General features: G+C 43.1%; 4 protein-coding genes across 20 annotated transcripts in view; 1 reads left to right on the top strand and 3 right to left on the bottom strand.

Annotated features, from left to right (window-relative positions):
• Nucleotides 1-9,729, bottom strand: part of LOC122546999 (uncharacterized) — a 48,086-nt gene extending 38,357 nt beyond the window's left edge. For both annotated transcript variants that reach the window (XM_087984683.1, XM_087984684.1), the window contains exons 1-3: nucleotides 9,526-9,729; nucleotides 7,143-7,224; nucleotides 326-407 (exon numbers count right to left, since the gene is read on the bottom strand). The gene's annotated coding sequence lies outside the window, so the exon portion shown is untranslated. The remainder of the gene's footprint in view (nucleotides 1-325; nucleotides 408-7,142; nucleotides 7,225-9,525) is intronic.
• LOC148135381 (uncharacterized) overlaps nucleotides 1-25,705 on the bottom strand; it is a 293,567-nt gene that overhangs the window by 158,094 nt on the left and 109,768 nt on the right. The window lies entirely within an intron of this gene.
• Nucleotides 1-25,705, top strand: part of LOC148135383 (high affinity immunoglobulin epsilon receptor subunit alpha-like) — a 131,694-nt gene that overhangs the window by 72,393 nt on the left and 33,596 nt on the right. For 9 of the 16 annotated variants that reach the window (XR_015755097.1, XR_015755096.1, XM_087984677.1 and 6 more), the window contains exons 1-2: nucleotides 19,600-19,941; nucleotides 20,845-20,899. Coding sequence is in view for 10 of the 16 variants with exons in the window: in XM_087984677.1 (XP_087840803.1) it covers nucleotides 19,893-19,941; nucleotides 20,845-20,899 (104 nt within the window). In the remaining 6 variants the exon portion in view is untranslated. Of the gene's footprint in view, nucleotides 1-19,599; nucleotides 19,942-20,008; nucleotides 20,265-20,844; nucleotides 24,600-25,705 lie in introns of those variants that run through there. The other 7 variants (XR_015755093.1, XR_015755094.1, XM_087984673.1 and 4 more) reach the window with 5 other exon arrangements.
• Nucleotides 12,918-14,119, bottom strand: LOC148135384 (histone H1-like). The gene has a single exon (XM_087984668.1). It carries the CDS (start codon nucleotides 14,073-14,075, stop codon nucleotides 13,395-13,397), a length of 681 nt encoding a protein of 226 aa, XP_087840794.1. The 5' UTR covers nucleotides 14,076-14,119; the 3' UTR covers nucleotides 12,918-13,394.

The raw sequence follows: 25,705 nt of genomic DNA, 5'->3' as shown, positions 1-25,705 counted from the left end.
GAAGGGTTCAAAGGGATATGGGTCAAATGCTGGCAAATGGGACTAGATTAGTTTCTGACATCTGGTTGGCATGGATGAGTAGGACCAAAGAGTCTGCTTCAGTGCTGTACATCTCGATGACTCAACAGCTGTGAATGATAACATTTATTGGAAATCGGGTGATGTGAATTGAGAATGGAGAGGGATAAAAAAAGTTATAATTGCTTGGTGGTATTTGACTATTCTTGTGAAAACTTCTCTATAGAAATTGAGCTCCATGTGTGTCTAATTCAACTGCTCTGTGACTGTAGAAAGTATGTTTTTCAGTCTGACAGCGATAACATACCTGCTGTATGTTAGAAGGAACTGATCACACTTGGTTTTGTACCAAGAGAATGTTACATTGTCTTGCTCCTTCATGTAATTGTCTGGAGGAAGAGAGAAAAGACATCCCCTGTAATTCAACATTAAGTGAGTTTGACAGTATCAAACCTCTCAATGTAACATTCACTTTATAATCATGAGGCTGTGTTTCTTTCAAGCCAGCATTTCAAACAGAACTAGCGATCTGACTCCATTCTTGGCCTGAGTTGCTCTTTGTCTGGTGATTGTAACAAAACAAATCTATGCCAATTCACTAAGAATCAGATACTAACCAACACCTCTACAGCTCTACAATGGGGCTACCCAATACAAGTTTGTATCAGGATCTGAGAGTTTCCTTATCAATCCATACCTGTCAATTCCTGCGAGGTGAATGTGGGAGTACAGCTGTCAACCTGTACCTGTCAGTATAGGCCGTGCAAATGTGAGAGTTAATATAGTTATCAATCTGTCCCTGTCACTCTCCGCAATATCCAAAATGTATTTACTAGAGAGTGACAGGGACAGATTGATAACTACATTCACACATTCATGTAGTATAAACTGACAGGTATAGATTGATAACTGAACTCATATCCACATAGTAGAAACTGGCAGAAACTGATTGATAAATATATTTTAAATAAATAGGATCAGTCCCTGTGTGCTTCACTGATGGGGATGTGTGAGTTTAGTTATCAATATATACCTGTCAGTTTCTGCCGTTGTGAATGTGTGAACAATCTTTCCCTAACAGTTTCTGCTGTGTATCTGGCAGTGTAGTTATCAACCTGAACCTGTCAGTTTCAGCTTTGAGAACGGGTGTGTCATTCTCAGTATCTCCCTGCCAGTTTCTGCTGTATGAATATTAAATGCAGTCATCAATTTGTACCTGTCAGTATCTTCTGTGTGAATGTAGATATTGATCTCTACCTGTCAGTTTTAGCTATAATCAATTTCTCAGTGCAATTATCAAACAGTACCTGTCAGGTTTTGCTATTTGATACCAGAATGTCATTCTCAATCTGTTTCTATTACGTCAATTTGGGAGAATCAATACCAATCTGTCCCTGTCAGATTCTTCCCTGTCAATATGTGAATAGTACAGTTATCATTCACTACCTGTCAATTTCTACCTGTGTAATTGTCAATCTGTACCTTTCAGACTCTGCTGTGTGAATACTTAAATATAGTTATCAATCTACAGCTGTCAGTTTCTACTTGGTGAATAGGTTTGTGTAATTGTCAATTCCTGCCAGTTTATGCTATGTGAATGTGTGAGCTGAGCTTTCATTGGTCACTGAGGAGAAAGTGAGGTCTGCAGATCAGAGCTGAAAATGTGTTGCTGGAACAGCGCAGCAGGTCAGGCAGCATCCAGGGGACAGGAGAATCGACGTTTCGGGCACAAGCCCTTCTTCAGGATTCCTGAAGAAGGGCTTAAGTCCAAAACGTCGATTCTCCTGTCCCCTGGATGCTGCCTGACCTGCTGTGCTGTTCCAGCAACACATTTTCAGTTTCATTGGTCACTAACAATTTCTGCTTTGTGAATAAGAGTTTAGTTATCAGTCCTTTCTGTCAGGTGCTGTAATGTCAGCGTTTGAATGTATTTATTCATCTTTTCCTGTCAGGTTGTGTGACTGTAGCTATCAACCTGTACCTCTCAGATTCTGTGACATGTGAGTGTAGTTATCCACTTGATTTGATCTGATTTATTATTGTCACATGTACAGAGATACAACGAAAAGTATTGTTTCGAGTGCCTTTCAGGCAGATCATATCAAAGTGCATTCGGGCAATAGAACAGAATCTGGAATACAGTGTTAATGGTGTAGAGAGAGAGAATAACATTAAAATTTGAGAGGTCCATTCAAAAGTCTAATAACAGCACAGAATCAGTTCTTGAATCTGCTGGACGGTATATTCAAACTTCTGTATTTTCTCCCTGACAGACTAGGGTGGAGGAGCGTAGAACCAGGGTCAGATGGGTCTTTGATTATGTTGGTTGCTTTTCCAACACAGGAGGAAGTATCAATGGAGCCTTTGGATGGAAGGCTGCTTTCAGTGATGGATTGGACTGTGTTCACAACTGACTGTAATTTCTTGTGGTCTTGGGCAGAACAGTAGCCATACCACACTGTGACACATCCAGATAGGTGGTGTGCATCGATAAAAATTTGCAGGAGTCTTTATAGACATGGTGAATTTCCTTAGCCTCCTGAGGATATCTGCTTGGTGAATATGTTTGAGTAATTGTCAATCTCAGCCTGCCAGTTTCTGCTATGTGAATAGGAGAAGTTAAAAACTAACAGTCCCTGTCAGGTTTTGCTTTGTGAAGGTTTAGTTAAGAATCCTTCCCAATCAGGGTCCTAATTGTAAATGTGAGTGTATTTATCAATGTTTGCCTGACAAATTTTCTTTTGTGAACATGTGAATGTAGTTATCAATTTTCCCTGGTGGTTTCTGCTCTGTGAATATGAAAATGTAGTTATTAATCTCTAAATGAAAACCAAAAGAACAGCAGATGCTGGAAATCAGAAACAAAATCAAATTGCTGGAAAAGCTCAGCAGGTCGGACAGAGTCTGTGGACAGAAATCAGAGTTAAAAATTCCAGTCCAGTAACCCTTCCTGAGAACTGATGGTAGCCAGGAAATGATTAGTTTTTCTGCAGAAGGTAGGGTATGTTGAAGGGTCAGGAGTAAATGGTAGATGGATATAGAATCCAAAGAATAAGGTCAGATGAGGAAGGTGAATCACTATTAACCGGGACTGTTAGTGACTTGGTGTCTAAAAGCAGACCTTGTGATAACAAGGCCTGGTGTGAGAGGTTCTGGGTAATGACATGTGAGAGCTCTAGCCCTAGTTGTAGAACTCAATATTGGGTCCAGAAGGCTGTTGTGTTCCCAACCAGAAAATGAGGTACTGTTCTTCCAGCTTGCTCTGAGTTTTAGCTGGAGCACTGCAGCAGGCCTGAGGCAGAGATGTTCATCAGGGAACTGGGTGGTGTGTTGAAGTGGCAGGCAAGTGGAAGCTCAGGGTCTTGTTTTCTGGACAGAATGTAGGTGTTTGGCAAAGTGGACACCCAATCTACACTAAGTTTCCCCAGAATAGAGAAGACTATGTGGCAGTTAGGAAAATGCACACACTCAGTTCTGAGAAAGGGTCACTAGACCTCAAATGTAACTCTGATTTCTTGTGTTATCAATCTCTACCTGTCAGTTTCTCCTGTGACTATGAGAGTGTCATTATCAAACCATACATGCCAATTTAAGTAATTTGAAACAGTGTTATCAATCTGTTCCAATAAGTTTCTGCTTTGTGAATGAGAATATCTTCCTTTGAAATGTCCTGCCACGTGCATTTAAAGTGTGATTGACCAATCTGTCCCTGTTATATTCTGCTCTGTGTAACTCAGGATGTAGCTGTGAATCTGTATTTGTCAACATCTAGTTTATAAATGTGCAAATACATTCATCAGATTGTACCTGCCAGTGTTTTTGAAGTGCATGTGGGGGTTTGGGGATGTGTGTTTAGGTATCATGCTCTCCCTTTCAGTTTCTGCAGTGAATATGTGACAGCAGCCATCAATCTCCGCCTGTCAGTTTTTGTTGTGTCCATGTGAGAGTTCAGGAATTGAGCAAACCTTGTCAGTTTGTGCTGTGTGACTGAACATCAAGTGCTCAATCAGTACCAATCATTTTCAACTCTCATGCATCAAAAGTTGCTTAATTCGCTGACAGGCAATAATATTCTAAGAGTCCAACGGTGACAAGGAATCTATTTTTGTTTGCCATCTGGTTCACTAATGTCCTTTAAGGAAGGAAGTTGCCATCCTTACCTGGTCTGGCCTACATGTGTCTCCAGACCCACAGCAATGTGACTGACACATAACTACCCCCTGGGCAGTTAGGGATTGGCAATAAATAACCTCGCCAGTGATTCTCTCATCCCATGAATGAATTTAGGAAAAAGAATTCTCTGTGACTGTGATTGATTCTGTGATAGTAGATTTTAGGATGTTGTGAATGGGCCTTAATCTCGAATGCATTATGTCATTTATGGTAGAGTCACAGAATTGGTCCAGCCATTCAGCCCATTTGTGTCCAAACTGGACATTCTGTTCTTCACCTGTTGTCCATTCTAGTTTCCATTAACTGTTGGGATTCTGAACTTTATCCACTCACTGCCAGTATCTCTATCTAAATGCTAATTTGAGATTATTTCTGCAGTTACCTGTCTTTGATAACTATAGTGTCAGTTTTGTTCATTGGGCATTGGCATCAGGTAGAGTATGTGGATCTCATTTTCTTTCCACACTCAGTTGTGTTTTTTTGGTCTGAGTGTTGGATAAACTTGATCAATATTCACTAACCTTTTGTGATTGAGGGATTAATGTTAACTTTGCCATGAATCTGAATTTTATTGCATTCAGACTTTTTAAATATATTTTATGTATTCAGTAATCTTTATCAGTTGCTGCTGGACACTAAGATATAATATCTGACACTAACTGAAATGATTAATGGTTTGGTGAATCAATTTATAACTGTCCATATTTGGAAATACCTGGGCCTAAATTTCTTTTTTTTTCCCTTTCAGCATTAACTGGCTGTGTGTGAGTGAGTTTTCTGTTGTGCTGCCAATCTGTATCACTTTAAAGGAGTGACACTGGTCTATATCACACTGACACTTTTTTTATGTCGCCTTGTGTTTCCCGTTCTGCATGTCATGATCTGATACACTTTATGAGGTGGGTTTAATGCCTTATAAATCAGTGTTTCATATATTAAAATGTATGGAAATGCTTCTGCATTACTCAGGTCCAGTGTGGAGAAAGTGTGTGTTCATCAGCACCAGGCCCAGTGTGAGAATGAGATTCATTTACTCTCTGATACTAGATATCAATGTGCTCCTTATACTTGGTTATTGTGTTTCACAGTGCTTCAGTGTCATCCAAATTGAAACATGTCACTTTTCGTAACTGCTACTGTACTTCAGTGTTCAAACTTCTGCTACTTGACATAAATGAGGTACTATCCATTGCCACTGGACTCAGCTCCTGTCCGTGAAAGTGGATGTGTTTGTATATCTGTTAATCTCTAGCACTGCACATGTAGTTCGATAATGTCCACAGCCAATGTTCTTTCGCTTTCGCCTGTAGGATCCATGGACAACTGAACATGCAACACATTGCAGCAGAAAAGCATCTGTGCTTTTTATAGAATCAAGGGGAGAAAAGCAATGGACTTTTGTAACTCCTATAGTGCAGAGTCTAACCGGGAACAATAGGGATATCAAGGTCTGGTTTTCAGAATGCTATCAATGTTTGCATTGTGACATGTTTTATCCAATGAATTAATGATCAGTATTCACCGAACCCATTTGCAACGAAGTGAACACTTCAACTGCATTCCAGCTGACTGACCACAGTGTTCCTTGTACAGGAAAGAGAATTGGCCAATTCTATTTTATTTACCAATGTGGACAGGATCTGGTGCAAGCCACTAGCAGACTCTTGTGTTGCTCTATGGTAGGGAGGGGAAAATCAAAAGGACTTTTATTTTCCACCGTTCTGTGAAGAATAGTTCAATAAATTGAATTTAACAATTTAAATATCAACTCCTGTTGGAAAAAAAAATGAGCAGCTTGACAAACGGACCAATTGTGGCTTTCTCTTTCATTCTACAATGATTTAAATAGTAATGATCTGATTCCAATATCTCCTTCAGAAAACTATATCCTGATTCCTTGCTTTTTTTTTGTACTATAATGAAGGGAGGGTCAAGAGGAATGCAGGGCTCTTCATAGAAAATCAAAACGAATTTTGAAATACATATAGAATAATTTTTTAAAAAATTCTTGCTGGACTGAAAAATAAAATAACTACAAAATGATGAAATAGAGAATGAGGTTACGATACAGATGGAGATGACAGCTTCTCTGCTGCCATGATAGTTTTACAAAAATGGAATGCTGGTTGAAAGGAATTAGAATTGTTAGCTCAGTCAACTGTTATGTTGTTATAGACTGTCTTTGATCAGTCAGACTTAATAATTTGAAGAGACTTATTCTGTGCTGTAAATTTCTTTGACTTGACATGAGAGTAGAAATCAGTTTGATGAAATGTTTTCTGCTAGTTGGATATATGGATTTTCATTACTTTTAGATGTTGGAATGAGTATTTCAGGATGGTGTACAAATTTGCAACAATTGTAAATCAGTCAGTAGCTGTGTGTGAGAGAATGGTGTGTGTGCATATGCATGCAAGCACACATAAGAGGGTGGGTTGGAGATGGTGGTTGCATACATATGGCTTTGGCTCTGAGGTTCATTTGGAATTTACCCTGTTTAGTTGTTGTGCCTTTCACATAGGACTTCTATTTATCAAAAGATTAATTTTGTCCTTCTCAGTTACTGATAATGCCAAAGTTTCCTTCTATATCTTCAGAAATCCTTGCTGTAACAATGTAACAGAATGATCTGTTTGTTCACCTTGACTGTAACTTTAAAATTGCCTTCATTACATGTGGAGTTAATACAGCTCCTGAATGTATATTTCATAACAGGATACAATCTATCCCTCTTCTGATATTGCAAATGATAATTGACTAAGCATTATGGCATTTATTGGAACTGAGCTGTTATACATCGAGTATAGGGAGAAATAAAAAAATATATTGCATCAGTTGTGTTTGACTCTTGGATTGAATGTATACTTCTGGAAATTAAGCTCAATGTGTGTCTGACTCAATCCACTCTGACTGTGGAAAGGATGTTCTCCAATCTGATAACAGTAACATACCTGCTGGTTGGTAGAAGCAGCTGGTCACACTTGGCTTTGTACTGAGGAAATATTACATTGTCTTGGTCCATCAGTCATTTGCCTGGAGGAAGACAAGAGGGATATTTCCTGTAAATCACCAACAGCTAAATAGAAATACATTAACTGATCAATGCAATATTCAGGTCATGACCATGATAATTCTTTGTTTTCAAATAGGACAAGGTGAACAGAACAAGGACTGGTTACACTCTCTCTCTGAGCTCTTCCCAGTCTTTTTTTCTGTTTGCGAAATTATAAAACAATTTACTAAGGTACAAAAACTAACCAACATCTGCAAGTTCAATATTCAGCTCCCAATACATTGAAGGAAGAACAGGCACTACTCTCACATTTAGATATACTGTCCTTTAATTACCTACTATTCAATGTCTATTCGCAACAAACAGCGTGAAACAGAAACCAAACAGAAGCCCTCCACCTCCTCCAGGATTTCCGCTTCCCCGGTCCCCAACGCCTCATCTTCACCATGGACATCCAGTCCCAGTACACCTCCATCCCCCATCACGAAGGACTCAAAGCACTCCGCTTCTTCCTTTCCCGCCGTACCACCCAGTACCCTTCCACCGACACCCTCCTTCGACTGACCGAACTGGTCCTCACCCTGATCAACTTTTCTTTCCAATCCTCCCACTTTCTCCAAACACAAGGAGTAGCCATGGGCACCCGCATGGGCCAGAGCTATGCCTGCCTCTTCGTAGGGTATGTGGAACAATCCATCTTCCGCAACTACACTGGCCCCACCCCCCATCTTTTCCTTCGCTACATTGATGACTGTATCGGCGCTACCTCGTGCTCCCACGAGGAGGTTGAACAGTTCATCCACTACACTAACACCTTCCACCCCGACCTCAAATTCACCTGGACAGTCTCGGACTCCTCCCTCCCCTTCCTAGACCTTTCTGTTTCTATCTCAGGCGACCGAATCAACACGGACATCTACTACAAACCAACCGACTCCCACAGCTACCTGGACTACACCTCCTCCCATCCTGCCCCCTGTAAAAACGCCATCCCATTCTTCCAATTCCTTCGTCTCCGCCGCATCTGCTCCCAGGAGGACCAGTTCAAAATACGTACAACACAGATGGCCTCCTTCTTCAAGGACCGCAATTTCCCCCCCGACGTGGTCGACGGTGCCCTCCACCGCATCTCCTCCACTTCCCGCTCCTCCGCCCTTGAGCCCCGCCCCTCCAACCGCCACCAGGACAGAACCCCACTGGTCCTCACCTACCACCCCACCAATCTCCATGTACAGCGCATCATCCGCCGTCACTTCCGCCACCTCCAAACAGACCCCAGCACCAAGGATATATTTCCCTCCCCTCCCCTCCCCTATCAGCTTTCCGTAGAGACCACTCCCTCCGCGACTCCCTTGTCAGATCCACACCCCCCACCGACCCAACCTCCACTCCCGGCACCTTCCCTTGCAACCGCAGGAGGTGCAACACTTGCGCCCACACCTCCCCCCTCACTTCTCTCCAAGGCCCCAAAGGAAACTTCCATATCCGCCACAGATTCACCTGCACCTCCACCCACATCATCTACTGCATCCGCTGCAGCCGGTGTGGCCTCCATTATATTGGGGAGACAGGCCGCCTACTTGCAGAGCGATTCAGAGAGCACCTCTGGACCACCCGGACGAACCAACCCAACCACCCTGTAGCACAGCATTTCAACTCCCCCTCCCACTCCACCGAGGATATGCAGGTCATTGGACTCATCCACCGCCAAACCACAACAACGCGACGGTCGGAGGAGGAGCGTCTTATCTTCCGACTGGGAACCCTCCAACCACAGGGGATGAACTTGGACTTCACCAGTTTCTTCATCCCCCCTCCCCCCACCTTGTCTCAGCCGAATCCCTCCAGCCCGGCACCGCCTTCCTGACCTGCAGTCTTCTTCTTGACCTCTCCGCCTCCATCCTACTCCGACCTATCACCCTCACCTTGACCTCTTTCCACCTATCACATTTCCAACGCCCCTCCTCCAATTCCCTCCTCCCTACCTTTTATCTTCTCCTGCTGAACACTCTCTGCTCATTCCTGAAGAAGGGCCTGTGCCCGAAACGTCGAATCTCCTGTTCCCTGGATGCTGCCTGACCTGCTGTGCTGTTCCAGCAATAAAGTTTCAACAAACAATTAATTCCCATCAGTGTTTAGGGGATTAAAAACCCCAAGAATGTCCCACAGCAGCTTCTTCCCGCTCTGCCTCCCTCAGCAGGCCCACACTCAGCCCGAGAAAGGCCTCTCTCTTCCCCCCAGCCCGCTCACTCCAAGTTCCGGAACCAGTTCCTGCTCCGCTCGGCCTCTTACAAACAGCCCCCGGTTCTCCCTGAACTCACCCCGAATCAATCCCGGTCTCGGAGCCCCCTCTGTGTCCCAGGCTCCCATCCCGACGTGCTACTGGAAGGAGCCTGCTGTTCCCTCGCTTCCCTGGGCGCTGATCTCTCCATTGCGGTCTGTTTCAAACAAACCTCTTGCACTCACTGAGTAAATGCTCCTCAATGGCAGCGCTGGGGGAGGGCCTCACGCATGCGCTCCTCTGCTCAGGGACAGTCAGCTTTGGAGGAAGGGGCAGCATTGCGCATGCCCCTAAGGATGCAGGAATAAATTATTCACATTAAACTGACTGTGACAGCAGCAGTGATAAATCCAGCGCAATATTGGGGATTGGGATTAAAGCACAAATATTACTTCCAAAAAAAGGAATGTTTTCTCTAGAGCAGAGATGACTGCGGTGGGAACACATGATTGAAGTATAAACGATTTATGAGGCGTGTGGGACAGGGTGAATAGAGAGAAGCTGTTTCCCTTGTTTGAGCGAGCAATCACAAGTGATGCTTGGGTAATAATATGGTAAGGGTAAGGATTCTCGCTGTGGTGAAGGGTTAGATGTAAAGATATTGAGGGAATTTCAGAAAAATCTTCTCACTCAGCAAGTGGTGGAAATCTGGAAGACACTGCATGCGAAGGTAGTGGAGGCCAGAAAATTTAACCTTTGAAAAGTATTTGGATGAGCACTTCAAATGTCAGTTCCGGAGCCCACCATTCACGGTGGGATATGAACGGTGAATATCTCCCCAGGCAAACCAAAAAGAAACGTGTCTCCGTCTTTGAGTACTAGGAGCAGATACACCTCACGATTGGCGGTCCATGCCTTTAGTTCTATGTCTAGTAGACTCGAACCTGGGTCTCTGGCGTTGTTTTCTCCGATATCAGATTACAGTAAATGAGGTTTTCTGATGTCGGTTTGAGATTATCAAAATGAAGCGAGATCAAACCAGAGCAACTGCAGGACTGGGATGGCAAATGTGGAGTTTTTGCTGATGTCAGGGCGAGTGCAAAAAGGCTGGGCGACATTAAAATATTGTCTAAAGACGATTAATGAGCTCAGCCGGAAGAGCGTTTTGTAATGTTTAATCAGTATATCGGAGTGCTTTCGAAGTGTGAAATGAAGAGATTAATTGCAGATTGCAGTTCTTGGCGCGTGTTTTTGTTTCTGCCAATTCTTCAGGTCCAGAGAAGAAAAAAAAGTAGAAAGAGATAGATGCAGTTAGGCAAATGAATGAGCGAGTGAGAGATTGTCTGAAGTATATATATATAACCTAATTAACAAGTATTGATTAATTCCCCTCTGAACAACGTTCTCCATTATTTTTCTATGTAAAACATACTCCGTTATTTGTGGAACGACGGGCTTTTCAAATTGGAAGGAAAGGGGTTGATGATTTGGCGCTCGCATCAAGAGTAGAGAATGTGCCCTCTCTTCTCCCTGACTCTCGGGAGCATATTAAACACCAGTGAATCTGTCTTCTTTCCGTTTGCTGCTATTTGCTCAAGTCGCTCTCTAATATTTGATTATTCTGGGAGCGACAAGCCCCGGTTGGGGTGTGAGCCCTGAGTGTCACCACTGGGAAACAAAAGAAGTGCTCCTTTTCTTACAGACCCACGGGTGGATACATTACACTTTTTTTTAATTTCCAAAACTCACGGCGGGTTCTGTTGTGTTGCAGAATAGTGTATATAAGGCTTTCTGCTGTCGGTTAGAAGCTTTCAAAACGAACCGAGATCAAACCAGAACAGTTGCCGGACTGGAATTGTTAATGTGGAGCTTTTGCAATAAGGGAGCACGGTATTAAAATAAAACCTAAAGGCGGCGTTCGTTATTAATGCGCTCACGCCGAAGAACGTTCAAGAAATCCTCACAGGGCTGAATGAGGGTATTCATTCCCTCTGAAGACAATCTCGAATCTTTCAAATAGCTTCTAGTCTCGTTACCCGAAAGAAAAATAGCAAATTAATGACTAAATACGAATGCTCCCTTCTCTGATCTACATTTCCGCAGGATTTTCAAATTTGAAAGAAAACGGTTGATGATTTGGCGCCATGTTTTCCCGCCCGCTTTCTCAGCAATGATCATGTAGTTACAGCTGGTGCGAACACCAAGGGAGGATTTAATCTGGTATTAATACTGCACTACTATAATGAAGCATGTGAAAATTACATAACATTCACAGCAGCGTATATTCTAATCACTGCCGTTTGTGCGATCTGTGTCTTCAATTAACTCCCCTAAAATGCATTACTGCCGTGACGCCCGTCCCCCTTTAATATTATTCAAAGCCATGTTCCAACATCTGCGATCGCTTGACTGGTGTTTTATTGTTTATTGACTTTATTGTTTAACTGACTTCCCATTAATTTTTTACTCAGGCCCTGCGCAGGTCGGTCTTGAAGTTCTGAGCGATCTCTCGCACCAGGCGCTGGAAGGGCAGTTTGCGGATCAGCAGCTCGGTGGATATCTGGTAGCGGCGGATCTCCCGCAGAGCCACCGTGCCAGAGCGCTCTTGCGGGCAGCTTTGGTCGCTAACTGTTTGCAGGGAGCTTTCCCTCCGGTGGATTTGCGCGCTGTCTGCTTGGTTCAGGCCATTCTCTTCCACTGTCTACAATACACACAGGCTGCTGCGGTGCAGCCTGTTTAAGGGAATGGAGAGCCCGCCCTAGAGCTGGGATTGGATGCAGCCCTGACCCTCAGCCCACAGAGAAACAGCTCCGGAAGATACAGAAAAGGCAGGAAAAGAATTGTTGGAGGCTGATTGGGTAACGTGAAATGACAGTTGGTCAACTTCAAAATACCCGCCGAATTCATCCTCACAAACTTTGAGATTAAATTAACCAATAAAACGCAAAACACTATCGGTGTGCAACTAAGATAAAATTTAATATTTTATAGTAACTCTTCAAAACCTAGTCAGCTGTCAGCGCAGACAGGAGGCGGGATCATTGTCTGATCTGTCTGTAACAGGCAGGAGGAAAGGCGGGGTTTAAAACAGCCCAGACAAACTGAACAACCGAACGTTTACCCGCCGTGAATCAATCGAAACAATCCCGCCAATTTAAACATCTTAAAAGCTAATGCAGTGTACACCGATAAAAGGACAGAATCTCATTTTATGATTAGATTACCCAGTGTGGAGACAGGCCCTTCGGCCCAACAAGTCCACACCGACCCTCCGAAGAGCAACCCCACCCAGACCCTTTCCCCTACATTTTCTCCTGACTAATCCATCTAGCATTATGTGCAATTTAGCACAGCCAATTCACCTAACATGCACATCTTTGGACTGTGGGTGGAAACCGGAGCACCCAGAGGAAACCCACGCAGACACGGGGAGAATGTGCAAACTCCACACTGACGTCCCTGGCGCTGTGAGGCGTCAGTGCGAACCATTGAACTACCGTGCCGCCCCTGTTTTTTTGTGTATTTCGCCCAGATTGTAATTCGCCCGAAGACAATGTGGAATTGCTGCATGAACTGTCTGTAACAGGCAGATGGAAGGAACGCGCCATGAAAACATCCGCAGGGTCTCAGAATCAAAATTGAACAAAGTAACATTCCTGAACGGGTCAGTGAAATACAAACACTACAATATGTCACATTCGTGACTCGATAGAGTTATAAGTCGCGAAGTGAAATAACCAGATGGAGATCAATAAACTCTCTCCCATTCCCCATTCACAGGTCTCCGCTCTTGTAAACCATGGCATGAGTGTGTATTTGAGTTATTCAGATCAATTAACATCTAAGGCAGGTTTGTGTTTGGCGCCGGGACGGGGAACATTGGATCCGGGCTCAGCTCTTTCCTGAGAGATGTGGGTGGCTCTGATAAGAGCCTTTGGGTTCAGATGGTTACATGTTACACCGACTAGTTCATTTCTTTGCTGCTGTCTTGGTCACTTTCGCTTTGGGCTTGGCCTTGCCTTTAGCCGGTTTGCTGAGGGGTTTGGGGGCTTTAGGACCCTTGGTCTTTTTCACCTTCTTCACGGGAGTGCGTTTCTTTGGCGCTGCTTTGCTCACCGCTTTCTTTGACGGTGCCGGCTTCTTACCGCTGGCTTTCTTGGCTGGGGATTTCTTGACTCTCGCTTTCTTGGCTGGAGATTTCTTGACTGTCGCTTTCTTGGCCTGGGATTTCTTCGCTGTCACCTTCTTGGCCGGGGATTTCTTCACGGCTGGTTTCTTGGCGGCCGCTGATGTTCCCGCCTTCTTTCCCGCTTTTGCCTTGACTGGATTCTTTGGGAGTTTGAAGGAGCCGGAGACGCCATGGCCCTTGACCAGAACAAGGGAGCCGTTCGTCAGGCACCTCCTGATACTCATCTTGATCTGTGTCTTTCGCGTTCCCACATCGATCCCGCTTCTCTCCAGCCCCTTCTTTACAGCGGACAGAGACGCCCCTTTGCGATCCTTGATGTCCCCGACAACCTTCAGAATCAGCTCTCCCAATCCGGGACCGGGTGTTTTTTTCCTGGGAGCCGCCGCCTTCTTCTTGGGAGCCTTGGCTTTGATGGGAGCGGAGGCTGGAGGAGCCGTTTCGGCGGCTGCACTGTCGCTCATGTTGAGAACTCTGCGCTGAATCTCTCTCTGAGTCAGTCTGAACTGGGTCAGCAATGAAGCTGCTGGGGGCGGCACTGAGCAACTTCAAGGCAGCGAGCGGACGGCGCAGGGACAACCTGCTGTCAGCTCCCTGTTCCTGCTGCCTTTCTGTGTTTCTCTAACGGCCTAAACTCTCCGATTCCTCTGAAATTCCGCATCTCCAGAGAGCCAGGCTCGATCGCTCCTGATCCAGACAAGGGAAGGGTTGCGACTGAAGTGTTTTCACCCGAAAAGATGGCTCCGCTGTCGAGTTAAACGCGTTTTGCTGCCGCACAGATCGAGCTCTTTGAGCTGAGCGCTGACATTGTCGGTACTTTTAGACTGCAATCTTGAAATCAACGAATACATCGTCTTAAATTTTACCTTTGGGGTCTAGTGGGGGAGCCGGGGAATAAGTTGAATTGAAAATGTTTTTGATTTTCGCAAGAGAGACCCAGAAATACCATAATATTCACGGACACACAAACACAGTTACGTTCGACTAACCGTCCGCCCTTTTCCGACAGCCTCTCTGACACAATATTCACATTCACACAGTCATACGCCAGAAATATCACCAAATGTAAGTGTGGCAGGATAGAATGTCTCATCCTTTCAGCCTTTGCAGCGGTGCCCAGGGAGTTAGTTGTAGTTTTTTCTCCTCAGTTACTGTTACACTCTCATCAGCTCTACTGTTTACACCCTCAATGATGGCCAGTCGGTTTGTCAAGCTTAGAAGACAGAACAGTGTGCACTGGAACAGGCCCTTCATGTTCATGCTGACTCCAGCAGATCCTGAATACTGTTTTGTCAAATGCTTCGCAATTGAAGCTTTCATTTTGATTTTTTCCCTGCAGGCTGACTGGTCTATAGTTCACAATTTTATACCTACCTCCCTTTTCCATTGGATTGCTTACACTACCTCGCCCCCAATCTGTGTAAATTATGTCAGAGCGTTTCGAATCTTGGAACATGACCATCACTGCATCCAGTATTACTCAGCCCACTACATTAAATACTCTGGGACATAGATGATCAAGGACTGGTGTTTCCCAACCTTCAATCCTGTCCACTGTCCCAACATCATTTCTCAAATATACTGATTTGGTTCAGTTCTTCCCTCTCACTAAACTCACCAATATCACTACTGTGCTAGTTGTGTGAACATTTGTGAACAGAGAACAATAATATGTTAGCGTTTTTTGAGACATTTTCGTTCCCCATTTTGAACTTCCCTCTTTAATGTTGTAAGTGGCATGTGGTCCTCTTTGCCAACCTATTTATGTTCATTTCTCTCTTTACACATTTATTGGTGTTTTAGCAGTTTTTTTAAATGGCATGTGATCCTCTTTGCCAACCTATTTATGTTCATTTCTCTCTTTACACATTTATTAGTGTTTTAGCAGTTTTTTTTTAAAATGGCATGTGGTCCTCTTTGCCAACCTATTAATGTTCATTTCTCTCTTTACACATTTATTAGTGTTTTAGCAGTTTTATAAAAAATGGTTTTCACAACATTACTCTCTTCTTCATTTGTTCTTTGTTAGTTAAATCCCTTTTCGCAGTCATTTGCTGAATTTGGATCAGTTTGCAGCCTTCCTGTCTCGCTATATTTCTTCCCAAATTGTAGGCCTTTTCTTTGGACCAAAAACTATCTTAAGTAGTCATTTCAAGTTTCACAACATTCTTTTTATAGGAGAGAGACCAGAATTGCACATAATATTCCAAAAGTGGCATTACCAATGTTCTGTAAACCTATAACATTCCAAAAGTGGCATTACCAATGTTCTGTAAACCTATAACATAACCTATAAGAGCTCTGACCAGTAAACGAAAACATATCAAATGCCTTCTTTGCTATCCTTTCTAACTATAACTCCACGTTCAAGTAACAATGAACCTGCATTCCAACGTCTCTTTGCTCAGCAACACTCCACAGGACATTTATATTAAGTGTGTAAGTCCTGCCCTGATTTGCCTTTCCAATTGCAGCACCTCATATTGATTTAAATTGAACTCAATATGTCACTCCTGGGTCCAGTGGCCCATCTGATTGAGATCCTGCTGTATTCTGAGGTAGCCTTCTTTGCTGTTTACTACACCTACATTGTTTGTGTAATCTGCAAACTTACTTACAATACCTGCAACCTCACATCCAAATCATTCACCATAACGTGGAGGTGCAGGTACTGGACTGGGGAGTGCAAAGTTAAAAATGACACTCCACCAGGTTATAGTCCAACAGGTTTATTTGGAAGTACAAGCTTTCTAAATCCAGACACCTGATGGAGGAGCAGCACTCCAAAAGTTTGTACTTCCCACACAGAAAGTCATATTGAATACCCCTAATCAATCCTGGCCTTTCAAAAAGATGTAATCCTGTCTCTCACAATCCCCTCAACTGTTTGCCTACCGTTGATGTTACGCTCACTGTTCAATAGTTCCCTGGCTTTTCCTTACCACCTTTCTTAAATAGTGGCACAACATTAGCCAGCCTCCAGTCTATTTGCACTTCACCTGTGACTATGGATGATACAAATATCTCAGCAAGGGGCCCAAAAATCACTTCCCTAGCTTATCACCATATTCCAGGTCCCCCTGATCGGGTGCTCGTGCTTTATCCACCTTTTCTGTATAAAATCACCCAGCAGTACATCCTCTGCATTATAGACATTTTTAAAGATCACTATCTGTTTCCCCATGTTCTATATCTTCCATTTCCCTCTCCTCAGTAAGCACTCGCTTAGTATCTTCCTCTTTTCCTTTTCTTCTACACATCGGCTGCCTTGGGGCCCTCTTCTTTCCCTGGTTACCCTTTTGACCTTCATGTATTTATAAAATCTATTTGAATTCTCCTTAACACTATTTACCAAAGGTATGTTATGTCCCTTTTTTGCCCTCCTCATTTCCTTCTTAAGTATATCCCTACTGCCTTTATACTCTTCGAAGGATTCACTCAACTTCTCCTGTATTTAACTAACATATGTTTCCATCTTATTTGGACCAAAACCTCAACTTATTTTCTCATGCAGCACTTCCTACATCTACCAGTCATGCCTTTCACCCGAACAGGAACATTCTGTCTCTGTACCCTCATTTTCGAAGGCTTTCCATTTTTCAGCCATCACTTTGTCTGTGAACATCTGCCGTCAGTCAACTTTTGAAAGTTTTTGCACAATACTCTCAAAATTGGCCTTCCTCCAAATTAGAAATTCAAATTTTAGATCTGGTCTATCCTTTTCCATCAGAGTTTTAAAACTAATTAAATTATGGTCGTTGGTCCCAAAGTGCTCCCTCACTGACACATCATTATGTCACAAGAGTAGGTCAAGATTTGCACCTTGTCTAGAAGATGCATTCACATACTGAATCAGAAACTTTTCTTGTGCACACTTAAGAAATTCCTTTCTGTCTAAACCATTAACAATATAGCAGCCATAATCTATGTTTGGAATGATAAAATCCCTCACCGAAACCACACCATTATTCCTGCAGATCTAAGATCTCCTGACAAATTTGTTTCTCAATTTCCTGCTGACTGTTAGGGTGTCTACAGTCCAATCCCAATAAAGTGATTAAACCCTTTCTTATTTCTCATTTCCATCCAAAAAATTTCCATGGATATAAGCCTCAGTAAAGGTGTGAGCTTATCTCTTACCAAATATGTCACTCCCCATTTTCTCTTGCTGACCCCTCCCCCCATCCTTCCTGTAACATTTGATTCCTGGAACATTAAGCTGCCAGTTGTGTCATCCCCAAATCTTGTCTCTGTAATTGTTATGATATCCCAATTCCAATCCCATTTTCCTAACCATGTCCTGAGTTCACCCTCCTTCTTGCATTGAAATAAATGCAGTTTAAGTTATCAATCCAACCACATTCTCTGCTATGTTCCTGTCTGCCCTGGGTGTTTGATTTACCGACTACCAGCCTCAGATTGATATCTTTGTTCACTATCTCCCCGGTTCCCACTGACCTCACCCCACGCCTACACCTTGCTAGTTTAACCCCTCCCCAGTAGCTCAAGGAAATGTCCCAATATAGTAGATCCCTTCCAATTCAGGTGTATTCCATCCTTTTTCTACAAGTCACGCCTTCCCCAGAAGAGATTCCAATGATCCAAAAATTGAACACCTCTCTTCTGCACCAGTTCCTGAGCTGGGCATTCCTCTGCTCTCTCATCCAATTCCGACCCTCAGTCGCTCGTAGCAGCGGGCGTAATTCCAAGATTTGTGAAGGTTTTTAGCTCAGGTTGAGGTGTAGGTTTGCTCGCTGAGCTGTAGGTTTGATATCCAGACGTTTCACTATCTGGCTAGGTAACATCATCAGAGGCGAGCGAAGCGATGCTGTTGTCTCCTGCTTTCTATTTATATCTTTCTCCTGGATGGGGTTCCAGGAAATGACATCACCACAAACCCCAGGAACCTACACCCTAAAGCGGGAGTAATCTAGATATTACAACTGGAGAGGACCTCCTTTCCAAGATCTTGCCTCTCTTCCTTATTCTTCCTTCGGAATATCATCCCTTTCCCTTCCTGTGTAGTTAGTTCCAATGTGTACGCCCCTTTGTGAATATCCTGCATTCTCTCTGAGATATCCTTGATCCTGACACCAGGGAGACAACACACTATTCTGATTTCACACTATCGGCCAGAGAGACTTCTGTCTGTGCCGTTGACAAAGAGATTCGAGTTTTGTAATTTGTAAAAGGACGACCTTCCAAATCGCAACTACTTCCATCGAAAACGATAAAGACAGCTGATGTCAGGGAACACGGCCTTGATGTCGGACAAGTTCCCCTCCAAGGGGAACCATGCTGACTTGGAAATAAAACCGCTTTCGTTCACTGTCACTGGATCAAGACCCTGGAACTCATGGCATTGTGGGCAGCACATGGACAACAGCTGTTCCAGAAGGTGGCTCACCACCGCCTTCTCAAAGGGATGGAGAATAAATGGTAGGCTCAGCCAGCGACATCCACGTTCCAGGAGTGAATAAACAAAAACAGCTGGGGTCTCTCGTTGTGGCATACAATACATCACAAGGTTTCTGTCTGCAGCATACATGACACTAAAATCTGTCATCCACGACAAACTAAATCGAGTCCCAGAGATGTTATTGCACACCAGGTCTGACTTTTCCACGGGTCTCCTGACCCAGAAATAAGCACTGACACTGTGACGCGAGATTCTCTCCATCAGTTATTTTCTGCCTTCGTAAGACTGGTCTACTTATTCCATCTCTCGGTATGATACTTTGGGCAATGAGTTAATATTTGTGGATATGGGGTCAGCAGGATTAAATACCACAGTTAACATTCGATCAGACGTGATGTTATCGAATGGGGGAGCATAGGGGATGGGCCAAGTGGCCGCCAGTTTCCCCGCTCCCTGATCAGATTGTGAGAGAGCCGGAGGGAGGAGTTATTAACATGACCCGGGAATGAGCTGCATTGGAGCTTCATAAAGGGACAATGTCCCAGCTTGAAACGTTGTCTGCCCTTTCCCTCACAGCCCCAGTTCCTTTGGTCAACCTGGGAGAAAAGGGAAATGGGGAAATGACCAATTGATGTTTGTTTCTGGAAATCATTGGGAAAACAGCGCAAGCCCGTTTCTGCCCCTTTCCCAAAGCTGACTGTTCCTGAGTAAAGGAGCGCATGCGTGAGGCCCTCCCCCATCGCTGCCATTGAGGAGCATTTACTCAGTGAGTGCAAGAGGTTTGTTTGAAACAGACCGCAATGGAGAGATCAGCGCCCAGGGAAGCGAGGGTACAGCAGGCTCCTTCCAGCAGCACATCGGGATGGGAGCCTGGGACACAGAGGGGGCTCCGAGACCGGGATTGATTCGGGGTGAGTTCAGGGAGAACCGGGGGCTGTTTGTAAGAGGCCGAGCGGAGCAGGAACTGGTCCCGGAACTTGGAGTGAGCGGGCTGGTGGGAAGAGAGAGGCCTTTCTCGGGCTGTGTGTGGGCCTGCTGAGGGAGGCAGAGCGGGAAGAAGCTGCTGTCGGACATTCTTGTGGTTTGCAATCCCCTAAACACTGATGGGAAATTATTTTTTGGCTTCTGGTTCACGCTGTTTGTTGCGAATAGACGTTGAAATAAAGGACAGTAAAAACAAATGTGATAATCCTGTGTAGGATAAATATAGCAGGCACCGGATAAACGTCTCCAGGTATGTGAAATCGTTCCCAGTATTTGTTTTTCAACAGTTAATATATTGGGAGCTGGACATTGAACTGTGTAATCATTCCATAGTGGGCGGCACGGTGGCACAATGGTTAGCACTGCTGCCTCAGCCCCAGAGACCCGGGTTCAATTCCCGCCTCAGTGGAGTTTGTACATTCTCCCCGTGTCTGTTCGGGTTTCCTCCCACAGTCCAAAAATGTGCAGGTTGGGTGAATTGGCCATGCTAAATTGCCCGTAGTGTTAGGCGAAGGGGTAAATGTAGGGGAATGGGTCTGGGTGGTTTGCGCTTCGGCGGGTCGGTGTGGACTTGTTGGGCCGAAGGGCCTGTTTCCACTCTGTAACTAATCTAATCATTTGTGGTGATTTTATTTTATCTAAATGAAATGTTTTAGAATTTGGGAAACAGAAAAAGACTGCAAGGAGCTTGAGTGGAACTGTTCACCTTGCCCTGTTCAAAAACAAAGAGAATTATAATGATCATGACCTGAATATTGCATTGATCATTTGATGTCTTCCTACTCAGCTGCTAGTGATGTACAGGAGCTCTCTCTTTTGTCTTTCTCCAGGCAAATATTTGATGGATCAATCCAAGAGTGACCAACTGCTTCTCACACCCAGCAAGTATGTTACCACTGTCAGAGAGGAGAATGTCCTTTCTACTGTCTGAGTGGATTGAGTCAGACACACATTGAGCTCCATTTCCAGAAGTACGCATTCAATCCAAGAGTTAAACACAACTGACGGTATATAAATCGATATTATTTTGCCCTGTTCTCAGTGTTTACCACCTCAGTGACAGTAAATTCCATTATTCAAAGCCAATTATCATTCATCAGATTGCAAGGTTTGTGAAGGTTCACAAGATTAGAAGCAGGTTAGCCTGTATGCTTATAAATACACATTTATGAGCTGCATTAAATTCATATGTAGATTTAGCATTTTTAAAGTTACAATCAATTTGAACAAACCAATTATGGTGTTACATGGTTATAACAAATATAAATATGAAGTGTATATTTGAGTGCAGATATAGAAGCAATGTTGGACACTTATGAGTAATTGAGCAGGCCAAAATTATTCTTTTGATAAACAGTTGTCCTGTACAAAGACAACAATGTAAATTTCAAATGAACCTCTTGGTCAAGCCTTATCTACAGAGGATGCTTTTAGAGAGGATGCTTAATGCTCATTCACATACGTACATACGCATTTGTGTCTGTCTCTGTCTCTCTCATTCTCACTCTCAGCCTAGTGTTGATGAAAACACACTTCATGCACGCTCCCATTCTGGTTGAGGGCCTCAGTAATGCAGAAGCATTTCCATACTTTTTTAATGTATGAAACACTGATTGATAAGACCTTAAAACCACCTCATAAAGTGTATCAGAACTGGAATCACACAGAGACATACAGACAATGTTTGTGTGATCTCAATTCTTTAAAGTGGTACAGATTGGCAACACAACCAAAAACTCTCTCTCACTCAGCCGGTAAAAGGTGAAAAAAGTGTAATTAAGGCCCACAACTGCTTCCAGATATGGACAGTCATAAATTGACTGACCACATTATTAATCGCTTCAGAAGATGTTAGTATTAGATGTTACATTATTGCAGTGCCCAGCAGCAACTGCCAAACACTACTGCACACACAAAATGTAAAAAGAAAACTGAGATTGAATACAATAAAATTCAGATTCTTTGCAAAGATAAGTAATGAACCAACACTGATCCCTCAATCACTCAGGTCTATCGAATAGTGAATGGGTTTATCCTAACACCCTGACTGGAAAAAAAAATCACTGAACATAGAAAGAGAATAACATCCTTTCCTTGACTTGTCAAAACTGGCACTATTCAAAGGCCGATAACTGCAGAACTAATCTTAAATTGGCACTTACATCGAGACACTGGCAGTGAGTGAGTGAATGAAGATTAGAATCCCAACAATTAATGGAAACTAGTATGGAGAACAGATAAGGAATAGAATGTCACAGTGCAGACACAACAGGCTGAATGGCTGTACCAATTCTGTGATTGAGTCATAAGTCACAAAATGCATAGGAGATTAAGGCCCGATCTCAACACCCTAAACACTATTACCAGATTGAATCTCAGTCACTGAATTTTATTTTCTCATTCATTCATGGGATGGGGCATCACTGACTCGGCCAGCATTTATTGCCCATCCCTAACTACCCATGCAGCCACATTGATGTGGGTCTGGAGTCACATGTAGGCCAGACAAGGGAAGGATGGCAGTTTCCTTCATTCAAGGACATGACTGAACCAGATGAGTTTTTCTGGCAATCAACAATAGATCCATGGACACCAGTAGACTCTTAGTATATTATTGGCTGCCAGAGAATTGAGCAACTTTGATATATTAGAGCTGAAAGTGACTGGAACTCATTGAGAACTTCGCTCTCACAGTCACACAGCAGAAACTGGCATGTATACATCAAATCCTAAACTCTTGTATGGACACAGCCAAATCTGACGGGCATCAATCAATATCTGCTCTCACCTTGCAGCAACTGAAAGGGAGAGAACAATAATTATGCACAAACACATATGACAGGTACAGTTTGATAACTAGACTAACACATTTGCATAGTAAAACGTGACAGGTACAGTATGATAAATGAATTTGCACATTTATAAACAAGAAGCTGATAGATACAGATTAATAACTGCACTCTCAGATGCACAGAGCAGAATCTGACAGGATCAGGTTGGTTAATAACTCACACATGCAGATGGCAGTAAATTTCAGAGAAAGATTGGTAACTACACTCTCATATTCATAAAGCAGAAACTGACTGGAATAGATTGATTATGCTCCCAATTTCAAATCGCATACATTGACGTGTACACTTTGATAGCGACACTTGCATATTCACTGAGAAGAAACTGACAGGCAGAGATTGATAACAAAACAAACATTTCAGGTCCAGTGACCTGTCTTCAGAACTGATGGTGGCAAAGATATTGCACACAATGTGGTCTCCTCTATGTTGGGGAAACTGAGTGTAGATTGGGTGTCCACTGTGCAGAACACCTACATTCTATCCAGACAAAAAGACCCTGAGCTTCTAGTTGCCTGCCACTTCAACACACCACCCTGTTCGCTGTCTCAGACTCGCTGCAGTGCTCCAGTGAAGCTCAGTGCAAGCTGGAAGAACAGCACCTCATTTTCTGCTTGGGATCTGAACAGCCTTCTGGACTCGATATTGAGTTCAACAACTACAGGATTTGAGCTCTCCTATGTCATTACCCAAAACCCCACATGTCCAGCTTTGTTAACAAAGAGTCTGCTATTATACACCTCCAATTGTGAGCCACTAACAGGCCCTATTAATAGACTATTCACCCACTTAGTCTGACAGTTATCCGCTCCTTTGTAAGTCCTATTGTTCTTCTTTCTTTGGACTCTCTCTCCATCTGTCTTTTACTCATCACCCTATCTTCTGGAAAAAATTAATATTTTCCTAGCTACCACCAGAAAATACAGAAGTTTGAATACACCACCCAACAAACCCAAGAACAGCTTCTCTGCTGTTATCAGACCTTTGAATGGACTGCTCAAATTTTAAGGCGAAAGTGGGTCCTGCAGATGCTGGAGATTAGAGTCAAGATTAGAGTGGTGCTGGAAAAGCACAGTAGGTCAGGCAGTATCCGAGGAGGAGGAAAATCGACGTTTCAGACATTCCTGATGAAAGGCTTTTGCCCAAAACGTCAATTTTCCTGCTCCTCGGATGCTGCTTGACCTGCTGTGCTTTTCCAGCACCACTCTAATCTTGCTCAATTTTTAGTATTAATGTCTGTCTCTTTGAAGTTTTAATACTGTATTGCGGATTCTGTTCTATTACCCTGAAGCATTTTGTATGATATTATCTGCCTGTAAAGTACACAAAACAATACTTTCCATTGTATCTCAGTGCGTGTAACAATAAAAAATCAGATCAAATCAAATTGATAATGACACTCTCAATCTGAGAGGTACAGGTTGAGAACAACAGTCACACAAACTGACAGGAAAAGATGATTAAATACACTCAAACACTGACATTACAGACCCTGACACACACAGATTGATATCTAAACTCTCACATTCACAAAGCAGAAACTGATAGCGACAGGTGAAAACTCAGCTCACATGTTCACATAGTAGAAACTGGAAGGATTGACAATTACACAAACATATTCACCAGGCAGAAACTGACAGCTACAGATTGACAACTATATTTATGTATTCACAGAGCAGAGTCTGAAAGGTACAGATTGACAGTTACACTCACTTTGACAAAGAAGAAAATGACAGGTAGAGAATGGTAACTATACTCCCACATTCACATCACTGAAACCAACAGCTACAGTTTGACTAATACATCCACATTCACAGAGCAGAAGCTGATGGGTACTGATCAATAACTGTATTCACATATTGACAAAGAAGAAACTGACAAGGACAGATTGGTATCTACACTGTCATATTGACATAGTAGAAACAGATTGACAATGACACTCTAGGGTAAATAGCAAAACCTGACAGATACTGTTTGATAATTGCTCTCCCGTATTGATATAGCTTAAACTTGCAGGTAGAGATCAATATCTACATTCTCACAGAATAACTGATGGATATAAATTGATGACTGCATTTAATATTCATACAGCAGAAACTGACAGGTAGAGACTAATATGGAAACTCGCATTCTCATAGCTGAAACTGACAGGTTCAGGTTGATAAATACACTCTCAGACACACCGCAGAAACTGTTCAGGACAGATTGGTAAGCAAACAAACACATTCACAGGGCAGAAACCAACAGGTATATATAGATAACTAACCTCGCATATCCACATCGGAGAAACACATAGAGACTGATCCAATTTATTTAAAATGTATGAAATGTATTTATCAACTAGTCCCTGACAGTTTCCTCTATGTGGATACATGAGTTCAGTTATCAACCTGCACCTGTTGGTTTATGCTATGTGAATGAATGAGTGTAGTTATCAGTCTATCCCTATTTGTCTCTGTGATTTGAAAATGTAAATATATTTACCAGAGTGTGACAGGGACAGATTGATAACTGCATTCACTTGCACATTTGTACAGATTTTGCTGACTGATAATTGCAATTTGATAATTGCACTCAGATATTCACAGAGCAGCATTTAACAGGTACATCTTGATAATTGTCCCCACACATTCACTGAGCAGAAACTGACAACTATGGATAGATAAGGAAACTTTCATATCCAGACATGCACTTGCATTAGATTATCCCATTTGTAGAGGTATTGGTTAGTATCTGGTTCTCAGTGAATTGGTACAGATTATTTTGATACAGTCACCAAAGAGCAGCTCAGGCCAAGAATAGAATTAGCTCTATGGTCCTGTTGGAATTGCTGTCTTGAAGG

The sequence above is a fragment of the Chiloscyllium plagiosum genome, unplaced genomic scaffold (assembly GCF_037043375.1).
Source record: "Chiloscyllium plagiosum isolate Xiang-an unplaced genomic scaffold, Cpla_swu_hap1 HiC_scaffold_49, whole genome shotgun sequence".
NCBI lineage: Eukaryota > Metazoa > Chordata > Chondrichthyes > Orectolobiformes > Hemiscylliidae > Chiloscyllium > Chiloscyllium plagiosum.
The sequence above is the reverse complement of the archived record's forward strand: the minus strand, read 5'-3'. Positions and strand labels throughout refer to the sequence as shown.

What these genes read in the sequence shown, in the direction of transcription:
- LOC148135384 (XM_087984668.1), bottom strand. Translation starts at nt 14,075, where the DNA reads ATGAGCGACAGTGCAGCCGCCGAAACGGCTCCTCCAGCCTCCGCTCCC.